Source organism: Balaenoptera physalus, assembly GCF_965194825.1.
Source record: "Balaenoptera physalus genome assembly, chromosome: 1".
Taxonomy (NCBI): domain Eukaryota; kingdom Metazoa; phylum Chordata; class Mammalia; order Artiodactyla; family Balaenopteridae; genus Balaenoptera; species Balaenoptera physalus.
In genome coordinates this window covers 194,113,569-194,137,075 of record NC_138882.1, presented here as the reverse complement: position 1 = coordinate 194,137,075, position 23,507 = coordinate 194,113,569, and the positions used below count along the sequence as shown (strand labels likewise).

The 23,507-nt window shown below is 59.1% G+C and overlaps 1 protein-coding gene across 5 annotated transcripts in view; it reads left to right on the top strand.

The window, feature by feature from the left end:
* TP73 (tumor protein p73) overlaps positions 1-23,507 on the top strand; it is a 68,508-nt gene that overhangs the window by 1,753 nt on the left and 43,248 nt on the right. For 3 of the 5 annotated variants that reach the window (XM_082462860.1, XM_082462861.1, XM_082462862.1), the window contains exons 2-3: positions 20,355-20,452; positions 20,839-20,959. In XM_082462860.1, coding sequence (XP_082318986.1) covers positions 20,385-20,452; positions 20,839-20,959 — 189 coding nt within the window. In that variant the 5' untranslated portion in view covers positions 20,355-20,384. Of the gene's footprint in view, positions 1-9,060; positions 9,216-11,415; positions 11,582-20,354; positions 20,453-20,838; positions 20,960-23,507 lie in introns of those variants that run through there. The other 2 variants (XM_082462864.1, XM_082462863.1) reach the window with 2 other exon arrangements.

Genomic DNA, 23,507 nt, shown 5'->3' with positions numbered 1-23,507 from the left:
GGGCAGCCCCATGGAAGGGCCAGTATGGTGCAGTGGTTAATCGTGTAGGTGTGGAGGTCAGAATGTTGTTAGGGTTCAAATCCCCTCTAAGCCACTTACAAGTCAGGGACCTTGAGCAAGTTACCTAACCACTCCAAGCCTCAGTTTACCCATTTGTAAAAAAGGGCAGTAATAGCCCCTGCCCCAGAGGATTGGGAGAACAGTAACCAAGATGCCATATCTAAAGTGCTTAAAATGATGCCTGGCACCCACAGGTGGGCCCCATAGTGCCGGCTGTTGGTGCTGCTTCAGAGACTGGCGAACCAGAAGTCCTTGGCGAGGTGGAGGGCATAGTTCCCTAGTAGCCAACAGGTCTCCCCTGGGAGCGGGAGGGGGGAACGGAATGGCTGGCAGTGAGGCAGGAATCTGCCTGTGGTTTGGGTGGAGGCTGATGGCCTCTGTCAGGGGTACTGCAGCAAGGATGCCTCCTTTAGTAGTTATTTATAGGGTATGCCCTACCCACATCCACAAGTGGGATGCAAACGACACAGCCAAGATGGCGAGGAAAAGGAGAGACTGAGAATTTGGGGACAGGACCTGGCGGAGGTCCTGCCTGTAGCCAAGGACGGCATTCACCCTGAGATTCTGACACCCAAAAGGGAAATCATTTCGTTGGTGGCTGAAAGGAAGCTGCATGTTCATCTAACTGGGAGACAGTTTCCGGTCACCAAATTCAAGGGGAATTTATCCTCCAGAGACTTGTATAAAAGATATCACACAAGGTTGAACTTTGGGTTTGCAAAAAAACCCAAAAAACAAAAAAACAAAACCCAGAAACATTCTTCAATTGTGCGTTTCTTCTATCCAGCCCCCATAAAAGGGAAGGGCACGTCTTTATTTTCCAATTTGGGCGTTTCTGGGGGAGTGCTGAGTCAATGTTTTAAAACTAGTCATTTTCTGATGATTTAGCTTCACACAGCAAAAAGGAAAAAAGAAACTGAGAGGAGTGGTCCCTTGTCACCCTGACCGTGCTTCTGTCTGGATGGTAAAAGCCTAACTACGATAGGGATTGTGTCCCCAGAACACTGTGTGACAATTTACCCCTGCAAATTGCTGTCAGGTGATTCCATGTCCTGCCCAGATTTCTAGAACATGGAAAACACATCTGGAACTAGCAGCATCCATTTGTGTGTAGCCAGAACATACAATGTCTTTTCTTTTTTAAATTTGCCTTCTTAAGTAGAACATAGGACGCGTGGACAATCGTTTCTCTGTGTGTAACGCAGAGGAAAATTGATTCTGTACAAGAAAATCTCCCTCTGCTCGTCGGGGTTCAATTTAAAGACAGCTTTCACCGAAGCCGGCTCTGAGAGTCTGCACCAGTGGGCATAAACTTTCCATCTGTCCCCACCCTTTGTGTCCGCTCTCTGGCTGGGGTATTCCTTTGCAGACCAGACATTTGCTCCTCAAAAGTGCTTTTTTTCCTGGAGATGCTCCCCCAAATCAGAGACCAAAGAGAACAAAACTTCTTCCCAACGGAATCACTGATATTTTCAGTGTGCGTGGCAGCTGCTACGGACATCTCAAAATTTCGTTTGTGCTTGTCACTGAGTTGAAACGAGTCGCCAGACGTGCCACCTGAAGCCCCATCATCACCATTTCACAAATGTGCTTTTATTTTATTTTTATTTTTATTTTGGCTGAGCCACACGGCTTGTGGAATCTTAGTTCCCCGACCAGGGATTGATCCTGCGCTCTCGGCAGTGAAAGCACGGAGTCCTAACCACTGGACCGCCAGGGAATTCCCCCAAATTTGCTTTTAAATATCATCATAACTGTGTTAGTTTCCTGGGGCTGCCATAGCAGATGACCACGAACTAAGGGGCTTAAAACAATTAAAAAAAACACTCTCTCAGGGTCTGGAGTCCAGAAGCCCCAAATCCAGGTGTGGGCAGGGCTAGTTCCCTCTGGAGGCTCTGAGGGGGAATCCGTCTGCGTCTCACTCCCAGCTTCCTGGACTTGTAGACCCCAATCCCTGCCTCCGTGTTCACATGGCCTCCTCTCTGTGTCTGTGTCTTCCCTTTTCTGTCTCTTATAAGGACGTTTGTCATTGGATTTAGGGCCCACGCTAATCCAGGGTGGTCCTATCTTGGGATCTTTATCTTATACATCCGCAAAGGCCCTAATTTCTAAGGCTCTGGGTAGACATATCTTTTGGCAGGGGGGTGCCATTCAACCCAGTAGAATAACCATAATTCAATGTAATTGGTTTCCTTTGTAATTTTTTTTTTTTTTTGGCCTGCGCCACGTGGCTTGTGGCATCTCAGTTCCCTGGCCAGGGATCGAACCCGGGCCACCCACTAGGCCACCAGGGAACTCCCTGAAATATTCTTCTGAGAAGCGGTCCTCAGCCTTCAGGCTGCCCAGGGGCCAGGACACAAAAGGAGGGGAAACTTGTTTTAAGCCACGTCCCTCTTTGCTCAAAGAGGCACAAGAGACACCCCAGTCTGTTCCAGGCACAGCCAAGGGTGCAGGGGCCGCTCCCCGAGCTTACGGGCTCTTCCCCATCCTACCCCTCCCCACACATCTACAGCCCCTGCATCCTGGAAAGCAGGCTTCAAACCCCAGCACCCCCTCTCCCCGGGGACTGCGTGGGTCACCACAGCCCCCAGAGTAGGGAGGGAGAACAGACACACACACAGCGGCTTTGGGCCATTGGTACCAGAGAAGCGCTTAGAGGTGGGCGGGCGGGAAGTTCAGCCTGCGGGGGGTGGGGGAGTGGGGGGAGGGGCTTTGGGGAGGCACCTCGGAGGGAACCGGACCCAGGAGAGAGGTGAAGCGGCAGGGAGGCTCTGCTAGGCTCGGAGAGAGGAGATGGGGGCCCCGAGGGCAGGTCTCAGGGCCGTGGAGTGGACGTTTCGGGCGGCACCAGAGGGTCGGTGGCTGGGACACGCTGTGGACCTTGGACTTGGAATCAGGTCCCCCAGAGAGTGAGCCCCGGAACGGACCTGGGAGCCGGAGGGGCGGGGCCCCCGGAGGGAGAACCGTGCTTCAGCCCTGCCCGCCTCTTCTGTTCTCCCGTCCGTGTTTTGGGTCCGAGGACGAGTTATAACCATGACGGTAGACATTCATACGTGCCCCCTCTGATATACGTGCAACTGGGTGTTCACGCCACTTGCAGATGTGAAGCTGAAAAGCTCGGATCAAGTGACTAAATCGGATGCAGGGGTTGGTCTGGCCGCCCATCCCCGGCACACCGAGGACAGAGGGCACAGCGGGCAGGGCCCTGGGCTGGTCGTCCAGATAGCAGTCCAGGGCAGGCCTGGCTCCTCCACGCCTTGGTCAAGTCCCCAGCCTCTTCACCCAGGGCGGTGGGGCACACACCTGCCTCCTCGCTGTAGGAGCCCAAGCCGGGGCTCCCCTGAGTGGCCCGTGGGAACACACCTGATAGCCCCGGAGGGCAGGCACAAGGTGCCCAGAGAAGGCTGGTCCAGCCTCTCTGTCCCCAACAGTCAGGCACAGAGCACCTGGGCATCACCCATCCTGCCTCTCATCAGCCTGGGTGCAGGGCCCTGGGCGGCAGGGCTGGGCTGGGTGCCCAGGGGTCCCTCCTTTGTGGTCCTGCTCGGGGTGGCTGCACATGGGAGGGACCTGTCCGTGGTGTGTCCCCGACCAGCGCCAGCCAGCAGGTCACTCCCTGAGGCCCTGGGTGCCTGTGGGGACGGGGCGGGGGCTCTAATTGCTCACCTGCTGCTCCGAGGTGCCAGGCCCTGTGGGGCGGGCATCTGGGGAGGCCTCTGGCTAATTGGGCAGGTGGCTTCTCCTGGGGGCAGGGATGCCTGGGTTGTGATAGGTCCTTCGGGGTGGGCAGAGAAGATTCCTCTCACCCCTCCTGCCTGATTTCCTGCGATTTTAGACGTGGCTTCCTGGGCTGTTTTCTCCGTCAGGGCTGAGACGTGTGAGAAAGACCCTAAGGCTTCTCTTTGGCAGCCTCCCGGCCTCCGGGCTCACCTGGGCAGTGCCCATTTGCCAGACGGAGGCCGCTCCCGCATGTGTGGGGGACAGGCCAGTATGGGGACCAGGAGGGCAGCCCGGGGCCCAGTGTGTTGATGTAGGGGCGGGTGGCTTGAAGAGTGTCTGTCGGCCACGGAGAGGGGTCTCTGCAGAGCCTTTGGGACTACAGGAAGGAAAGCTGTGCTCCCCGTTTTAGAAGCCTGTGCTTCCCAGGCAGGACACAAATAAACAAATCAAATCACCCTCTCTGCACCAGGCTGCCCGGAGCTTAGAGTCCTCGGTCATTTGCATTATGCGCAATGCAAATTTAGCACAATTCCCCACAGGACAGAAGGAGGGCCGCTAGTCATTAGTATGCAGATCAGAGGCGGAACCCCTAGGTATTTACTGCGCTGTGATTTGCAAGGCCCTGTAATTAAAGGCCCTTCTCCTTTTACTCTCACCTCCTCTGCTTCTCCCGCTCAATGACAACCAACAAAACCCCTGTAATTAGGAGAGACTTCATCTTCTTTTTTTTCTTTCGGAGTCAGGCAAGCTGCAACTTGCTCCTGGCTTCTTAGTTTCTGATCAGGGATGCTCCTTGCCTAATTACCTGGCGGTAATGAAGGAGGAGAACGCGGGCTGTGAAAGTCTCCCCGAGCCTTTAGAATGAAGCTGCAAATTAAAAACGAGGTATTGGTAAACAGGACGCTAACTGGATTAATGTGAAAATAATGAATTCTGATAAAAATAGACAAAGAGACAATTGGAAGGTTGAAGTCAGCGTAATTCCAAGAACACTGCCTAATCGTCATCTGGTCCATGTGATGTTTGAAAGGATGAGAATAATAGGAAGAGGTGGAACGTGCAGGTTAAAGAAAGTGTAAGAAAGACCCCATGTGAGTAGAGTGTGGGTAGCTCCTGTGATCCTGGCAGGCTGTCTTTTCAGAGTTTTGGGGACTCTCTGGCCAGGGTCATTTTCAGTGGCCAACAGAACCTCAGGTTGCCGACTTCCTCTTTCTTTCCTCTGCTGTCATTAAACCTCTTTCCATTCCGTTTCTCTCCTCCTGACGACTCCACTCTCCCTAGAAGTGATGGCAGCTGTGCCTCCAGGGACGGGAACTGGGTCTGGGACGGACGGAGTGGGAGAGACTGGATTGGCCCTGCCTGGACCTTTTGAAATTTGTGCTACTCAACAGCATTTCGTTGACAAAAAAAATCCACAGAGGTAAAAAGTGACAAAAGTCACGGCGAGCATGGCCGACTTTGGCATCAGCCAGCCCAGATTTGCCATGTGACCTGTCAAAAGTTGGCTTTGGTCGATGAGTGGAAAATACCTTCCCCATAAGGAGAGGATGTGGCCAGCTCAGCACTCGGTGGTCCCAGGGAGGGACGCTTATCTGGGCATCTCAGAGTGTAGCCGGGCCCTGGGGCTTATAAAGAATTGATGTGGCCGCCCTACCTTATGGTCCAAATTAACCCTGAGCCCCTGATATTTCAGAATTCAGATTAATTTTTTTTCCATTTTAGAAAAGTAACATGAAGAGCCTTGTGTCCGTCTGCCCAGTGGCGTCGGCCCCAGACCTAAGGAAAGGCTTTGGGTTTTCTGAGCTTTTTGGATTTCAAAGTTCAGAAAAGAGATGTGGAGCAGATGGAAGCAGTATTCTGCAGGGGCTTTAACTCTTCATCCATCCATCCATCCATCCTTCCATCACTTGTCATTCATTCCTGAGCACCCACGGTTTACCAGGCTCTGTTCTGGGGGCTAAGAGCCCACAGCCTTGACCCTCAGTGCTATCAGCTTAAAACCAAGATGCCTGCTCCTCAGAGGCCAGACAGCGAAAGGGGGAAGCAGGGTGCTGACTGTGCAAATACGCAGGGGGCTTGCTGGAGCCCAAGCCTCCCCCTGCCGAGGGCCCCTGGGAGCAAGCGGTGGCCCAGAGCGTCCTTTGTTCACGGCCACAGGCGGGGACGGGTCTTGACCACTGGGAGCAAGATGGGCTGTGCCCGGAGCTGAGATGGCAGGGCCTCTGGGCAGCTTTGGGGCACCAGCTTCTCCAAGCCCGTCCTGCCAGCATTTGGAAACTAACATGGGCGGCGGGGAGAAGGTTGCGGGACACACAGCAGGTGGGTCAGAAGTTTGGTCAAACTGCTCCTGGGGTCTCCCGAGTCTGCGATGGTGGTTCAGTCCTGAAAAACAAGCGCATCCCAGGAAACACGGGAAGTGCGTTGCGCGGGACGCATCTGAAATGGGTAGTTTAGTCAGATGTTCATTTCCTAATGGTTTTTAGGCCCGGCTGTGCTGTGTGACGTTGGATAGGTTCCTCAGCCTCTCTGTGCATCAGTGTCCTCATCTGTAAAACGGAGATGGCAGTGTTTCTCCTGGGTTGACGTGATGGCTAAATGGTCGTGTTTGTAGAGTGCCATTTCCAGTGCCCCGTGCGCAGGGAGTCACGTGTCAGGTGGGGCAGCGAGGATTCACGGAGATCCGGCTACTGTCGACTTTCAGACACATTTTTGGGAACTTATCCTTGTATGGGGAGGGGCTGCTGGGAAACGTTAAGAGCTGGAGGGAGGTGGGAGGGGTGTGGGGCGGCCTTGAACGCCCTCTGCTGCCCCCTCCCCAACCACACAGCCGCCACCCTGCAGGGAGCAGGGGTTTCTGCTTAAAGGCACAGAGCAGTTTTAGCTAACCCCGCACAGCGGGCCCCCAAGATGTGTCTTGGAATGAAGGACATTTATGAAAGGCAGAAGAATGGCCCCCCAAAGGCAACCACATCCTGATCCCCAGAACCTGTGACTGACTTCACGGGAAAAGGGACATGATTAAATCCAGGACTGGAGCTGGGGCATGACGACCCTGGGGAATCTGGGTGGCCCAGTGACACCACAAAGCCCCTCTAAGAGGGAGGCCGGAGGGCTGGAGCCAGAGAGAAGATGCGATGGAGGCAGAGGGTGGAGAGATGCAATTCAAGATGGGGGGAGGGGCCCGGAGCCCAGGAGTGCAGGCGGCTTCTAGAAGCTGAAGAAGCAAGGACGTAGCCGTTGTCCTGGAGTCTCCAGAAGGGACAACCCTGCCAGCCCCTTGACTTCAGTCTCATAAGACTCTCTCCGTTTGGGCTCCTGAGCCACAGAACTGTGCGAGAATAAACAGATGCCGTGTGGTCATCTGTTCTGGCTGCAGTAGGGAAGTGAAACAAGCTGATAGCTGCAAGCCTCCCGCGCTCTCCTCTCCTCTCCATGGTGATGAGCAGAGGCCTTGCCCTGAGGCTCACACCTGGGCTGACACTGGGTTCCGGCCACGGCAAGGAGGAGCTTTCTAATCGTGCCTCATGTTGGGAGAAGGGGTACGAAATACTGGTTGAACTCCTTGTTGAATGCCCCACCCAGAACTGATGGCCAGAGGTCCAGCTGTGACCATCACTCAAGGGTCACCCACCCATCTTTGGTCTCTGACATCCTTGTTTCTGCTGAGGAAGAGCAGGGTTTGTCACCCGTCCCAGTCCTGAGGGTGGGGCCCCAGCCTCTCGGAACTCAGGACTTTCCTGTCTCCGTGGGGGAGGGGGAGGGGTGGGCCGGGAGGTCACCCCACAGGAGCTCACGATGGTGAGATGCATCCCTCTCAGCTTGAGAATGGGCTTCAATGAAGACCTGCCCACTGTGGCCATCAGCTGGCTAAGGGTGGCCTGGCAGAGCCCAGGGTGGGGGCAGGGGGAGCCTTGGCATCCCTCTGGCTTCTCTGCCTCTTTTGCCAGAACCAGGAAACACCTGCCTCCCCCCAGCACTCACTCTCGCTGTGTGGTCATAACGCCTCACGCCTGCATGTGTGTGTGTGACGTCCCGGAAGGGCGAGGACTTTGGCTCCCGTGCTGGCCGTGTCTTCAGTCACCGCCTTTCTGTCCAACCCAGGGCTGCTATTCTGCAAGGCGTCTTACACCCCAGGGGTTTCTCCTCGGACTTAATGTGGCCCTAATGCCCGTTCCAGAGGCCCCGGGAAATGGGGAGATCACTGCAAATGATGCTTCCCAAATTTGTGTTATGTGAGACTGTATCAGTTTCCTACGGCTGCTGTAACAAATTGCCACAAACTCAGTGGCTTACAACACCATGGACTTGTTTTCCTACTTACTGTTCTGGAGGCCAGATGGCTGAGATCAGTCTCAATGGACTGAAGTCCGGGTGCTGGCAGGGCTGTTTCCTTCCGGAGGCTCCAGGGGAGAATCTGTTTCTTGCCTTTTCTGGCTTCTAGAGGCACCCACGTTCCTTGGCTCGCGGCCCCGTTCTCCCTCTGCAAAGCCACAGCCCAGCACCTTCTCTCCTCCCCAACGTCCTGCCTGCCTTTGTGAGGACCCTTGCTGGTGACACTTGGGCCCACCCAGATAACCTAGGGGCTGCCATCTCCAGGTCCTTAATCCCACCTGCAATGTCCCCCTTGCCGTGTCCACCCAGAGCTGGGCTGAGCTTTCTGTGCTGCTGCCCACCGTGGGGGAGGGAAGGGACAGTGTATATGACGTATATTAGTCTCCCCAATCTGCGTCCTCCTCAAAGTCCTTCTGACCAGCAGTTAAAAATTGGTCCTGGAAATTCAGAATGTGGTATTGTGGCTGTGTATTACGTTTAATTATCTGAATTTACTGTGTGTGTGTGTGTGTGTGTGTGTGTGTGTTGGTAGGAGAAAAAGAGCTGAATATCAGCAATTTCATGGTTGGACCTGATATCAACATAGATGGATCCTTGTCTGTTTGAAGCATCTACTGACGTACCACAGGTGAAATGATATAATTTGTAGAATTGGCTTTGGCTGGAGGACAGACTGATGCTGGGGCCAGGGGACAGATCAGTGGATTCACTGCACCAGTCTCTCTACTTCTGAGTGTGTTTCTGAATTTCGACAAAGAGGAGGAGAAGAAAAGCACACAGACACAAGTGGAGTCAGTGGCTCCCCTCCCACGCCTCCAGCTCTACTCCCCTCTGGGCGGGGCTGCCTCTGGGTCACTGTGCAGAGGGCGTGGCATCCATCCGGAGCAGGGGACACAGGCCGGCCGCTGGCCCCAGGGCTCCTGGCCACGCTCCGCCCCCGTCTGCCCCGAGGCTCCAGGCCGGCCACGCTGCTTCCAGGGCTCCAAAGTCATCACCTAGGCGACCGGGACGCTGCCGCCACCGCCTGCCTAGCCAGCCACGAGCCGAGGGCCTCCCGGCTGTCCCCCTCCTCACAGACCCTCCAGGGCCCAGGCTCCGCCAAGGTAGGCTTGGCTCGGGCTGGCCCTCCTCTTTCAGGCGCCAGTTGGGGCTCCCTGGGGCCACCCAGGGGTGCAGAGGCCCCTCCCTACTGGCTCCCACCCGGCGCTTGGAAACAGGGTGTCCTGGGGGCAGCGGTGGCAGACGGGCCAGTGAGGGGGGGCCATGCCTGTGGGTCCCCTGATGGGACTCGGGCAAGCTGGAGAAGCCACTGCTGTGTGGCACTGCCATCTGCCCCCAGGGGGGTGCGGGGCAATTTGCATGGCCCGGGGGTGGGGGGTGGGGGGTGGAACAGAAGTCACTCTGGTGCCGCCGCCCCTTGGACCCATCGGAACTCTCTCCACTTCCTGCCAAAGAGGCCCTGCCCTGGCCGCATGGCCAGGCTTGTCCCGGCTGGGGGCCACCATTCCTCAGCCCCGCGGGGCCAGCCCAGAACGGCTTTCCCCGGCTCCCTCACCCACCGGGGGCCCCGGAGCCCGCCCTGGCCACCCTGGCCCTCACCCGGCTGCCTCCCAGGCATCAATGAGACCTGGGCAGCAGGAGACGGCTGTCTGTGCTGCCCGCCGGCCACTGCAGTCCCACCTACACGGCTGGACGCCCGGGGAGCCTCCAGGGCCACGTACTTGAGCGGAGGGGCTGGGGTGGGGGGTTCACCGTGATGAAGGCAGAGTGTGCGTGTGCAGGTGTTACACATGTGTGTGCCTGCACGTGTGCATGCGCGTTGATGGTGCTGGCAGCGGGTTGGGCACCAGTGGCTGGCTCAGGAAGCAGCCTCTGGAGCTTGAGTGGAAAGGGGATGAGGGTTTGACTGACAGACAACCGATAGCAGCTTTCCAAACGGCCCCAGAGGTCAGACAGGAGCCGCCTTTGCACCTCAAGACACCCCGGGAATCCTGCTAGATGCTTCTGTGTAGGTCAGCCCTGCATGGTGGCTGTGACTTCCCTATTCTACGGATGAGAAGACGGAGGCCTGAACGTGCACACAGCTGGTGGGTGGCTGAAGGCGCCTGAGTCTGCAGCTGGTTGAGGGCTGAGCTCAAAAGTGCATTAACCTGACGTGGATTGGCTTGGAAAGGGGGGTCCTCATTCCTTCCTGCCCCCTCTTGCATCCCTGCGGCCCATGCCCCCCACCGCCTCACCTGGACCCAGCCGAGGCCTGCCTCGCTGACCACCAGCCTCTGAGTTCGCCAAGCCCATGATGTGCCCCCCGGGTGACCTTCCTCACCCAAATCCCACCACATCCCTCTGGGAGCCGAACCCCCCTCATCGCTCCCCGAGGCCCACAGCTGCAGGTCCAGCGCCCTTCCTGTGGCCAAGGCCTCTGGGCATCCTGTCCCCTCTCCAGCCCACCTGGCTATTCCTGCCTCCCCCTGACCTGAAGGGCCGTCAGGGCCTGTCCTTGGCTGAGCTCTGCCGCAATGGTGCCCCTTCTCCGTCAGCTTGTGAAACTGAAAATGACAACTCATGTGGACCTTCATTTACCCTTGGGCTGACCCTGGGCCTGTCCACACCCCTCAGGGTGCCCTTCACACTGTGGGGGGAAAGGCTGGTTCTCCTTTCTGCCCCCCGAGAGAGGCCCCCAGAGGGCGGGGCTGCCTGGTGGGAAGGGGTTAGGTGTTCCCTAACCGGAGTTGGGCTCAAATCCAGCCTTGGCGCTTCTGAGCTGAGTGGCCCTGGGCAAGCGGTCCCCTCTCTCCGCGCTTCTGTGAGAACATCTGGAACGTGGGGCGCAGCAGTGCCTTTGTCTCGGGGTTACTTTGAAGACTGAGATCAAGGAATACAGAGGACTCCAGGCTGGGGCTGGCACTGCGTGAGCACACGGTAGATGCTGGGTGTCGTTATCGGAAAGAGCCCCAGGCCCAGGGGATGGGATGGGGGCACGTGGGAGGCTGGGAGGCAGGGAGGCAGGCGGCACAGTGGTGGCTCTCTGGGACAGATGTTCCTGGAGTGAGTGAGGGATGGATGGACCAATGCCGTGGCAACTTGGATGAAGTCACGTCAGAGGTCAGCTGACTTCAGAGCCAGCAAGGAACGGAATTCATGAGTCAGATCGAGCTCTCGAAAAAAAATCACAGCCCCGATGGCTGGGGCGTGGGCGGGGAGCTGAGTGGGGATGGGTAGAGAGTTCAGGAAATTAGTGCATCCTGGGCCCATAGTGAGGAGCCCAGGGTAGGAGGCAAGGAGTCTACACAGGGTGGGGACACCGCTGAGAGGGTTCCCTTCAAGGAATGTGGAGGAGTCCGGAGGAGGGTGGCCAGGCGGGGCCGATGGTTTGGGAATGACCGTGCAGGGCATGGTTGAAGGAGCACAGATGCTTGTCCGGGGAAGAGAAGATTCTGGAGGACAGAGCATGGCACACTGGCATGTAGAGGTGGGACCCTCAAGAGGGGAGGAGGGGAGCCTCGGAGGAGACAGACGGAAAGAGCAGGAGTGCCTGGCAGCCGGGTGGCTGAGAGTGTTACCGAAAGTGGGGTCCGGCTGCTCGTGGCTCAAAAGCCAAAAAGAGGCCAGGTTGGTGGAAAGGAAAGGTTGCTTTATTTCGGAGCAAGGGCTCCGTGTCCTCCGAATCCCCCAAGGGCTGATTCCCGCCCACCGCCCCCAACTGACAACCAGGGGGTGAGAGCTTTTGTAGACGGAAGGAGGGGCTCCATGCAGAAACAGCACAGTCAGCTCTGACGGTCATCTTGAAATTGGTCATGCGGTGGTCTGACCAGCGTCATCCTGATTGTTTTAAGTACAGTTAGTCTTTAGTTCCAGGGTCAGTTCGTTCCCATTTCTTTGAGGCCAGTTCTGTTTGTTTGTGTTTTTGTCTCGGCCACACTGCACAGCATGCGGGATCTTAGCTCCCCAAACAGGGATCGAACCTGTGCCCCCTGTAGTGGAATCATGGAGTCTTAACCACTGGACCGCCAGGGAGTTCCCTGAGGCCGGTTCTCAGAATTATGACACCTTATGTCATAGCTACAGTCTGTCATCGTGCAGTTGACTTCTTCCACCTGGTGGAGGGGTACAGGGGTGGGGCATATGACCTCACCTACATCTGGCCACTGTTGGGCCATTCGCTGAGGCAGAAGCGGGGAGCTTGGCTAAGAGACTGCTGCATTTACGGGGGCGGGGGTGGGGGCTGAGGGGATCTGGGACTAGGGTGGTCTTGTGGGTGGGAGTGCCGAATTCCAGATCCCTGTGGAGGCGGGGTTGGAGGTGGGCAGTGAGATGGAGGAGTCCAGGATGTGCCCAGCCACTCCTCTGTCCACTCCTGGCCACCCTTGGCTCTCACTTGGAGCGCGCCACGGCTGAAAGCTCAGACACCCGCCCTACCGTCAAGCGTCTCTTCCTCTCCAGCCTCGTGAGGCTCCCAGCCCTGCAGCTTCCCGCCTCCTGGGTCCCCTTCCCGTGCCCCATGCTGGTCTGAACCTCCCTCACCGACACCCTCACTTCTGCTCCCACTCCTCCAGCCAGGCCCCCCCCAACAGGTGGCTGGGTGCTGCCGTGGAAGCCTCCCCACACTGTGGCGCAGGTGGGATCGCGGCATCTCCAAGCTCAGGGGCACCGTGCCAGCTACCAGCCCAAGTAGGAATGCATTATTTTGCTTCTAGCGGGTGGGTTGTCTCTTCCCCCTGGGTTTATGCTGCCATGGAGTGCTGGGTCCCACTCATTCTTCTGCAGGTGCCTCGGTCTTCGAGAACCCACTAATGGGGAGGTCCCTGCAACTGAACCAGGGACAGGCCTGGCCTCTGCCCTCTGCTGCCCCTGGGACCAGGGCAGGTTTATTCTTCTTCCTCCACTGCTACCCTGATCCTCAGTAACCGCTGGTCAATTGCAACTCACTCCCATATCTCGAGCTCCTAGTCTGTGCCTGTATCAGCGCCCTGCTGAGTGCTTTGGCTTTTTCCACACCTCCCAGGAAACAGGCCCAGAATGGGCAAGACACCAGTCCAGGGGTCACACAGCTACAGAGCAGAGTGGCAGAGGTGGGCTACGTGGACGGAGCGGGAGAGGGGCGTTGGCTGGGAGTGTGGCAGGCAGGGCAGAGCTGCACAGCAGAAAACCAAGGGACAGGAGCCCTGTGTCCAGGTCTGACCTGCACACGTTGAGGGTGGAGGCCGGGATGGGAAGAAAGCCATGGGCAGGTCAGCAGAGGACAGGGCGGTGGGGGGGGGGCGGCGGGGGGGCGGGGCCGGATGTGGGTAGGGCCTCAATGTGCGGGTGAAGAAGGAGGGGTGGACCAGGGACTTCCCAGCAGCGTGTGGGTGAGAATGCAGGCTGGGGAGGGGTTGGGCCTCCTTTGCTCACCTCCTAGAGAGGCCAGGTAGAGGGCAAGGTCAAGAACAAGGACATTAGAGCTAGCTGGCGGGTTGGACTCCCTGCTCTGACCAGCTGTGTGCCCTTGGGTGGGTGACCTAACCTCTCTGTGCATGTTTCCACGTCGGTCAGTGAAATGAGCTGCGCGGTGCACTGCCCTGCTAGGACATGGTGGGGCTCAGCCGTGCTCCAGCGTTTCTTTGTTTGGTTTGGCCGCATGAGTTCCTCCACCAGGAAGCTGGTCGCAGCAGTGGGGGGGGTGGGGGCATGTGCCACTGGGTCCCCCCAACCCTTAGCTCGGCCGAGAACCTCTCCCAGCAAAGGTCTGGGTGACCCTGGAGCCTGGCAGCCCTGGGGGATTTGGTCAGCCATTTCCTCCCAGAAGTACGTGAGGCCCACGTGGTCAGAGTGCCGCCACCCAGCTCCCTGCCTCACGTGGGTGCTAGGCCAACCGTCAGATTCAAACAGAAACTGCCGGGCAACCCCACGGTGCTCCCAGCTGGGCCCAGGTGCCGGAGGGAGGCCGTCCCCGCCCCTGGCCTGGCTGTGGGACCGGGACTGAGGCTGGCGGCCGGGTAAGAGGCAGCGGGGCTGGGGGATTCCTGGGGCCGCTCCCAGGCTCTGCGTCCCCCGCCTCCCCACGGGCCCCAGCCCAGGAGGGAGAGAGGGCGGCTTAATCGGGCACCTCCAGCTGTTTTCATATTTCACAAGCGCACCCTGCCCCAGGGTGGGGAGGCTAAATTTGTCTCTCACCATCAGTGCTGGGCTTCCCCCGAGTGGGCAGAGGGGGAGCAGGGAGCCCCCGCAGGGTGACGGAGGCCTCAGCCGTGCCCTCCTCCCAGGCCCTGCAGGCCCAGTCTCTCCGCAGGAGACCCAGGTGCCGCCCTGGCCGAGGGTCCTGTCCTAACCCCACCCCACCGCCTGCAGGGCCAGTGAGGACAGAGGCTGCGCAGGCTTCCGTGGCCACGTGGCTGGGCGCGGGCGGGAGGGGCAGGTGAAGATGGCCACTGCCCTTTGCTCCCTGAGGGTGACACGCTCCTGGCCACCATTCCAGGTGGGACTCCTGCCCCGGCCCCACCGGGTGAGGGCCTCCCGTTCCCGGGGTTGGCTGGGGTCACAGAGGCCCCTCAGCTCCAAGGGCCCAGGAGGCTGGGCGCCGGGTGTCCTGCTGGAATTCATCTGGGCCGCTGCCCGGGGACAGCGCCATGTCACAGCAGGGCCTCCTGCCTCCTGTGTCCCTGTGTGATGGCCGCCTGACCCCTCTGCCCAGGTAGGGGGACTTTTGGACGCTGGGACGTTCTGCTGTCCCCTCAAGACAAGGCCACAGGGTATGGGAAGGGGCCCAGGAAGGCCCCTGGGGTCCCTCCTGAGATGGTGTAGGTTTACCTGCCCCTCAGATTTCAATCCGCCTTCGTTTACTGAAATAACCACTGAAATAACCGGGGACAGACCCACCGGAATAACCAGCATGTGACTGAGGCCAGTCAAGATGGATTGTTCTGGGGTGGGTGGCAGGGTGGAGTTCTTTGGGTCTTTCTCCACCAAACTGAATGGGGCCGCACACCCCCCCCAGAGCTGGCATCCAGATGGCCGTGGAGGAGGGGCGTGTGCCCCAAGTTGTCCTTCTCCGCACGTAGGCCAAGTGTCCACACTCTGGACCAGGGCTCTTGCAGGTGGGTGGGGGCCCCCCTCTATGGATGGGGTGTCCCTTCTGGGAGGGTCACAAGGACCCCAGTTTACGGGAGCTGGTTTTGGGGCCGTGGGCAGGGGTGGGCCCAGGGGACAGGGAAACCAGACGCCTCAAAATCCTGCCCGACCAATGAGGCTGCCCGTGGGGGCCACATAGCTGAAGGGCTCTCTGTGCTCTGCCACCTGCCAGGTGATCGGGGGGCAGGACAAGGGGCATCCTGACCTGGAGTCGGGGAGGACAGTGGCTTCCTGGAGGAAGCCTGGCCTGGCAGGACAAGGATGGGGTGGGGAGTGGACGGTGGACCAAGGCTGAGCGTGGAGGCCGCCCGGGCTGGGATGCGTGGGGACAGGGCAGGGGGCAGAAGGGGACCTGTGGGAACAGGGCCAGGAGCCCACGGCAGGCTGTAGCTCTCGCCGGGATTCGTGGAGGACGAGCTCAGAGGGTCGAGCAGAGCCGGCCAAGGAACAGCTGCTGCCCCCCGGGGCCTCCAGCTCCCACCAGCCTGGGGCAGAAGGGCTGCGCTTGCTTGTGGGGCAAGGCCTCCAGCTGTCTGGGCTGCGGCTCGAGTCCCAGCTGGGACCCTTGGTAGCTTGGGCCTCTGAGCTCCTGCTCCGGGGTGGCGGTTCCTGCCCAACAGGGCAGTGTGAGGGCCTGGGGCCCTGGCAGCAGCTGGCCCGCTTCTCCCCTGCGGCACCGGACCTCTGGGCTGGAACCTTCTCTGCCGTGGTGCGCTGCAGGATGTAGGGCCGCATCCCCTCCCCGGGCGGCTCTCAGAGACCTCGGGGCGTCCCCGAGCCACCCAAAGTCAGTGGGGTGTGGAGCTGTGTCTCCACTCCAGCTTGAGTTGAGGGCTCTGGGCCACACAGCCCCTGCCCCGCCTCTCCAGGGTCACAAATTTTTGCTGGAAATTCCTTGAGGTGAACTGGTTTCGGTGGCCCCAGCCCACGGGGAGCTGGGGCAGGTCGGAGGTGCCTGAGCCCCGGCTCAGCTGCTGTGAGAAGGGGCCACACGTTGCCCTTCTCGGGCTGCCTCTGACTCGGCAGTTCCCGGGGGGCCGGGGCTCAGGGATTCCTTGAGTCCAGCCCCCACCAGCACCGTACCCCACCTTCTCACACCCACGTCTCCCTTGGAGACCGGCCCTGACCAGGACTGGACCCCTCTCGGTGCAACAGGATGCATTTTTTTTTTTCCCAGAGCAACTTCATCTTCATGGAAGATCAAAGCTGTCCACCGTGCATGCGCACTTTGTGGCATCATTAGTGTCACCTGAAGAGGTGTCACCGAAAGTCGGTCTCTCCCCCCCATACACGCGATTTTTTAGATGATTCGCGTCGTTTGCAAAAGCAGTTTCCATTGTGAGCACATTTCCAAATTTGAAGTGCATGTCGGGAAAACTGGATTTAATTTGCAGGAAGTGATTTTAGAATTGCTTTCTTTTTCTCACCTCTGCAAACCTTGGCCACCTTGGCTGAAATGCTGCTAGTGAGTAAAGGGAATATACTGTCCCTGCCCTAGGGGAGAGAGGGCTGGGCCCATGGAGCTCTGGGGGGGGGGGTTCCAGTTGTAGGGGGCAGCCTGAGGCCGGACATCAGCCGTGCCTCTTCCTCACGCCCAGCTCCGGCCCAGGCGGCAGGTGCTCCGTGGCGCCTGCAGGGACCGGGTCTGCGGCTCTGTCACTCGTAGCCCAGTGCATCCTGCTCTTCAGAGTTTTCCAGGGAAGTTGGAGGTATGCGCGCGGCATGGCTTCCTGGGTCAAGTCCCCCGGGTCCTCTGAGTAAGGCAGGGCAGGTTTCTGGACCCGTTTTGCCGATGGAGAACCGGCGTGGAAGTCACCGTCAGAGGCTGGTGCCATCCCCGGGTGGACAGCCAAAGGGGCCCCCTCAGTGGGTGAGGTGAACCTGTGTGATGCTCTCCCCCCCCCGTGGGGGAGGGGGGTCTGTCCTAGAGTCACTGTGAGTCCCCGGGGTGTTGGCTAAAAGCAGACATGGAGTCCTCGGTTTGAGGATGTACTGGGGCAGAAGCAGCAGGATCTGCTGAGGGCAGTGGAGTTTGGTGACCCTGGACCACCCCTCGCATCAGTAAGGCTGAGCAGTCTCCGTCTGCAGTCCTGGTGGTGAGGGCTGGTGGGGTGGGTGTAGGACCCCCGCCCCCCCACTCCTGCTTCCCCAGAGGGCCAGGCACCTGCAGGTCTGTCCCCGAGCCAGAGCCGGCCTGTGTGGTACAGGCGCCTCTGACCCCGGCAGCTTGGGGTGAAGCAGGGGGTGGGGTGAAAATGCTGGTTGTGTCCCCCGGAGTGGGGGCTCTCTGTCCCCCCTCCCGGCTGTTCTGGGGGGAGGGAGGTGTGGGAGCCAGGGAAGGGAGGGGGTCTTGGGAAGATTCCCAGTGCTGACTTGCTTCCCCAGATGTTGGGCAGCAGGAGCTGCTGAGAACTGGGGCTGGGCTTTCAGGGAGAAACTGTCTTTAACTTCCGTGCAGCTTTATTGAGGTGAAATTCACATAACATAAAGCTAACGCCTTTACAGCAAACCCCCCAGTGGCGTTTAGCTCATTCACGGTGTTGTGCAACCATCGCCCTTATCTTACTCCAGCAGTCTCCCCCCATGCGCCGCCCCCAGCCCCTGCAACCGCCAGTCTGCCCTCCGCCTCTGTGGACTCGCCTGTTCCGGACATCTCATAAATGGACTCATATAGCACGGGCCTTTTTCACTCAGCATGATGTTCTGAGGTTCATAGTGACGTAGCCGGTGTGAGGGATCATTCCTTTTTATGATGGCGTAATATTCCAGCGTGTGGACCGACCAGGATTTGTTCATTTGTTCATCCGTTGATGCACCTTTGGGCCGTTTCCACCTTTCCACTGTTGTGAATGGTGCTGCCGTGACCAGAGACAGGATCTTGCCTTCCACTTGCTGTGTGATGTTAGTCAAGGCGTTGTCTGTCTCTGGGCTTAGATGGTCCATTAGCAAAATGAAGGGAGTGGGACCAAATGGCCTGGGCCAGTTGAGCCTCGTGTTGGTACACCCTGCCCACACCAAGAGGCCACTCTGACTAATCTCTGCTCACCCAAAAAGGACCAGCCACGGAGAGTGGGTGAGGGTGGGTTTCTGTCCAGCTTCGGCGCGGTGGCCTGCTCCACGCCTGCTCCGGCCGGCGTGTTCTGCTTCCTACCAAGTCCACCCTGTTCTGCGTTACCACGTGGCCAGCTCCACGCCTTACTCAGCTCTGCTGGGTTTTGGATAGCTCAGCCCAGGATGGGAGTGATCTCTGCAGCACAGGAGGCATGCAAATGAGCGCTGACCAGCCCCTTGTTAAAACCCTGTGGATTGTGTGCTGAGGGTTTGAGGTGAAGGGGGGGAGGAGGCATGACTAAGTTAATTTCCAATTCTGAGAAAACCACTTGGTTGTCCCTGCACTTACAGCTGTGCTGTGTGACCTCAGCATGTCACATAACCTCTCTGAGCCCTGGTCTCCTGAGAGTGGGTGGAGTGGTCTCCGAGCCTGCTGGAGAGTTGGTTTGTGGCCAGCACTTTCCAAGCTCCTTGTCCCAGCCATCCTTGCTCGGTCCCGGCCCCTCCCAGCTCATGCCACTGCTCCAGGGACGGTGGCCTGGCACGTGGCAGCCCCGGGAGCAGGCCACCGGCCTCTCTCAGGGCCCACCGCCTGGGGACAGACAAAGTGACAGATTGCAGGCCGCGCCCTCCCTCCCCCGACGGCCGTGGGCAGGTCCAGGCCTGCCCGCTTGGGCCCTGCCAGGTGGTGGCCAAGCTGATTCCCGTGGCCCCTTGCCAAGAGCCTGGAGGCTGGCCCAGGGGAGACATTGCCTTGGCCTGGGTGGGAGCAGTGGGCAGGGTGGGCTCTGGTTTCCCTGCCCCTCCCCCCTACAGTAGGACAAGTGTTCAAGATGTGCCCGGTGTGGTCACCGCCACCTCCTCCTGGGTGGCTGCTTCGGGTGGGCATGGAGGCCCTCAGGAGGGGTGACAGTGGGGACAAAGGCCAGCAGGCGCTGAGTCGGGGCACCCCAAGCCCTGGGCATCTCCTTGAAGGGGGGCCACTCGTGCAGTGACCCCCTCCAGTGACAGAGAAGCTTCTCGGCCTCGGCCTTGGTGGCTGCCTCGTGGAGTTGACACTGCTTTTGTGTCCAGGCCGCACGCAAGGATCCCACATCAGAGGTGAAAGGCTGCCCAGCCTGCAGCAATCGGGCACAGCCAGGCTCGTACCAGGGCCTCGGCTCCAGCCTCCGGTGGGCCCTGCACATGCCCTTCACACGGGGCACCCGGGATCTAAGCTGTCGCCAGCTGCTGGGGCCTTGGGAGCCCCCAAACCTGGCTTGAGCCACCCCCCAGGCCAAACCTAGAGATGCAGTTCATAATAATAATGACCACGTGTGTTCCAGTGTAATTATGACCCAGGCACAGCAGAGACTTTATTTTTTTGTTTTGTATTTATTTTTATTTTTATTTTTTAAATTTATTTTCTATTGAAGTATAGTTGATCTACAAAGTAGTGTTAATTTCTGCTGTACAGCAAAGTGATTCAGTTATACACATATATGCATTCTTTTTCATATTCTTTTCCATTACAGTTTATCACAGGATATTGAGTATAATTCCCTGTGCTGTACAGTAGGACCTTGTTGTTTATCTATTCTATATATAATAGTTTGTATCTGCTAACTCTAAACTCCCCCACCCCCCTCCCCCTTGGCAACCACAAGTCTGTTCTCTATGTGAGTTTGTTTCTGTTTTGTACGTAAGAGGCCACATGTAAGTGATTTCCTATGGTATTTGTCTTTCTCTTTCTGACTTATCTAGTAGCGACTTGAAATTCGTGCTCCCAAGGGGCCCTGCAGCAGCCCCATGAGGGGATGCTGCTTTCACCCCCATTTCACGGGTGGCGGCTTTGAGAAGCTCCCGCTGCCCAGGCCCCCAGCCGGGTCTGAAGCCAGGCTGCCCACGCCCAGGCCTCGGTTCCCGCCCCCAGAAAGGGCAGGATGAAGTGAGGGGCTGGATGAAGGGCGTGTGCCCGGTTAGCGCGCCCGGGCGTCCTCGAGGGGTCATCGTCGGCCCCGCCTACCACCTGCGCCCGAGGATGCTGGCTGCGGAGCCCAGAGGATGCCCTCCCAACCCGCACTCTTGTCCTTTCCTCCTGGCAGAGCGAGCTGCCCTCGGCCGGGAGTGGAAAGATGTCGCAGTCCACCCAGCCCACCGCCGCCGACGAGGGGGCCACGTTCCAGCACCTCTGGAGCTCTCTGTGAGTACCTCCTCTGAGCCCGCTGGACTCGGGGGCTGGGCGGGGAGTTGCTGCCTTGGGCTTTCTCCTGGGGACGCAGGGTCCAATGTCTGGGCTTCTTCCTCTGACCAGCCCTCCAGAGGGGTTGGGTCCAGGGGACAAAGCCTGTGTGTGGCCACGCCACCCTGGCGCTCACACCAGCCCTGGAGAGGCTGGTAGGGTAAGGGGGCCGGAGGCCGCAGGGGCTGAGGGTCAGGGAAGGAGCAGAGGAGACAAGGGGCTGAAGGAATCCGTGGAGGTGGGAGAGGGAGGCCCCCCCCAGGAGCTGAGGGCTGGCCTTGAGCTCCAGGCCTGGGCCATCGGGGCTGATGGCTGTGCTCCGTGTTCTGTTTCCCTCCTCTGTCTAGGGAGCCGGACAGCACCTACTTTGACCTTCCCCAGTCGGGCCAGGGGAATGATGAGGTGGTGGGTGGTGCGGAGGCCAGCATGGACGTCTTCCACCTGCAGGGCATGACCACTTCTGTCATGGTGAGTGGGCTGCCCTCTGCGGAGGACTCGGGGTAGGGGGCAGTAAATGTGGACTGTCCTGTCCTGGGAGCCTGCAGAACCAGGAAACAGGCTCTCAGGTGTACGGCTTCCTCTCTGGGTTTGTCAGCACATTTCAGATGGCAAAGTGGAAAATGTATCAGCTCATGTAACTGTCAGTCCAGGCGTAGGAAGGCCTTCAGTCATGGCTGGATCCAGGTGTAGGAAGCCTTTCAGGCATGGCTGGATCTAGGTGTATGAATGAATTCAGGCGTGGCTGGATCCAGGTGTTCAAACAGCTGCCTCTCTGTCTCTTGCTCTGCTTCCCCCGTGGTGGCTTTGTTCTTAGGCAGCTTCTCCTCTCATGGTAAAGGCTCCATCAGCATCCCCCTCCCTGTGGGGAAGGACCCCTCTTTGCCCAGAGTCCAGCATGCCTATCTCTGAATGCCTATCGCTGAGCCATCCCTGTGCCTCTGATGGCCTGGGTCCCCTGAAACAGGGTCAGGATGGAGTGGAGTGCTGTGGGCTCTGCCCACCACAGGCACTGACTTATGGGGAAGAGCGCCCCGAAGGAAGCTTGAGCTGCTGTTTCCAGAGGAGGGAGGCTGGATGGGGGATGCAGGGGCATCTGAGGCCCTGACAGCCGCCAGCCCTGCAGTGTCTCAGGCCTTGCCACGCTGGAGGAGGGTTGTGATAACCGGGTGGTGGCCATACTCCTGTCTCTCTCCCTGGCCGCCCACTGCCAGGCGCTGGTGAGCCAGGAGGTAGGGGGCAGGAGAGACACAAGAAGGGTGTATAAGGACCCCTGGCCCCGGGGAGGCCCAGCGACTCCTGCCGTCCCCAGCGCCTCCTGTGGTCACCTCCTTGGGACAGCCTCTGCCGGACCCGGGGCTGCTCTGTCCTGCTCACAGGCTTGCTGTGCAGCTCCCTCGGACGGGGACTTGTCGTGGGACCTTGGCTAAGTGCGTGAGGGAAGCACCTGGGTCTGCCGCTTGCAGCTCCCCGGATGGCGGCTCCCTGGATGGCCGCTGGCCCCCACAGCCCAGCACAGTGGCCTCGGGGCACCACACCAGGCCAGGGCCAGCGTGCAGGAGGGAGACGGAGCTGGGAACTCTGGAGGCGGGGAGGGGGCTCAGAGTCTGGCCCCATCTCCCTAAAGCCCCCTTCCAGATCGGAGCCCTCACCCCAACACGCACCCGTCCAAGGCATCTGGTGAACAGTGGGGACCATGGGGGCTCCGGTCGTGAGAATGAGCCAGGGTCAAGGGGGTGGGGGACGAGGAAGGGTCCCCACGCCCTATGTCAGTGTCCATCTCGGATGCTGGGCTGGCCCAGGGCCCGCTGGCCCGCATGGGGCGAGGAGAAGGCACCTGCTCGGGCAGTCGCAACCGGGGAGGGTGGGGGTCTGGGGGGCAGCGAGCCCCCTGTGACGTCCTTGCTTCTGAGGAGCCCCTCAGAGCGGACCTGAGGGATCTGCCTGCCCAGCCCAGGCCTCCCGCCTCTGCTCAGGACACCATCAGAGCAGAAACATCTGCCTGTTACAGTCCCATTTCACAGGTGAGGAAACCGAGGCAGACACTGGGCCTGGACGGGGCCAGGTAGTGCCGCCCTGTCCCTTCGGACCATTTCCTGTCTGCCAACATCTCCCCAGGGGCCAGGGTCCTGACCTCTCACGGTCCCGGTCGCCCCTCCTAGACATCAGTGTCCTGGCGCCACTGTCTTGGGTGGGTCTCAGCCTGTCAATAGTGATGCTCTGGGCTACGATGCCTGGGGTGTTCACCTGAGCCCTACTACCTGCACTGCGGGGTGGGGTGGGGGGTGAGAGAGAGAGAGAGAGAGAGGGAGAGAAGACCCAGGGCTCTGCCTTTATTGGGGCTGAGGATGGGGTGCCTAGGGTTTGGGGGGTTGATTCGTTACTGGTGAATTTAAAACGTAACAGTGGAATTAAACCGTGAAAGGGAGAAGTGGGGTCACTCCAAGGTCCATTATCTGGTCACCCAGGGCTTTCTGAAAGGGAGCCTTCAGGGATGAGGCAGCTGGGCTCTTGACCTAGTTGTGTAGCTGTCGAGGTGCATGTCTTTGAAGCGGGTGCCTCACCCATCCAAAGCCTTATGTCAGGCACTTACATTACAATCAAAAAGCAAATTGTCAGACACTCACCCTACATCCACTCTGGGGACAGACAGGAGCTGCCCCCAGGCTCCAGGGAGGGAGGGCCCCTGAATGCGGTCTCCTAAGAGGCCTGTCTCCGTAGTTCCAGAAGCCCCCACCTCCCCTCCTCCCAGCTGCCCGGCTCACCCCCTGGAGGGCAGTAGGCCCAGGAGGCCCCGACGACCCAGTGTCAGGAGCGGACCAGCTCTGGGTTCCCGTGGGGCGGGACGCCCCCCTCCAGGGAGGATGCCTGATGCTGAGCAGGTCTGGGCTGGGCCAGGGAGGGCAGGACACCCCTCTCACCAGCTGTGGGGTAACCAGGATGGGGCCTCTCACCTCCGCCAACAAGAGGGCCGAGTCTATCAGGTAGCGACACGCCTCTTAGTAAAAGTCCTGCAGGT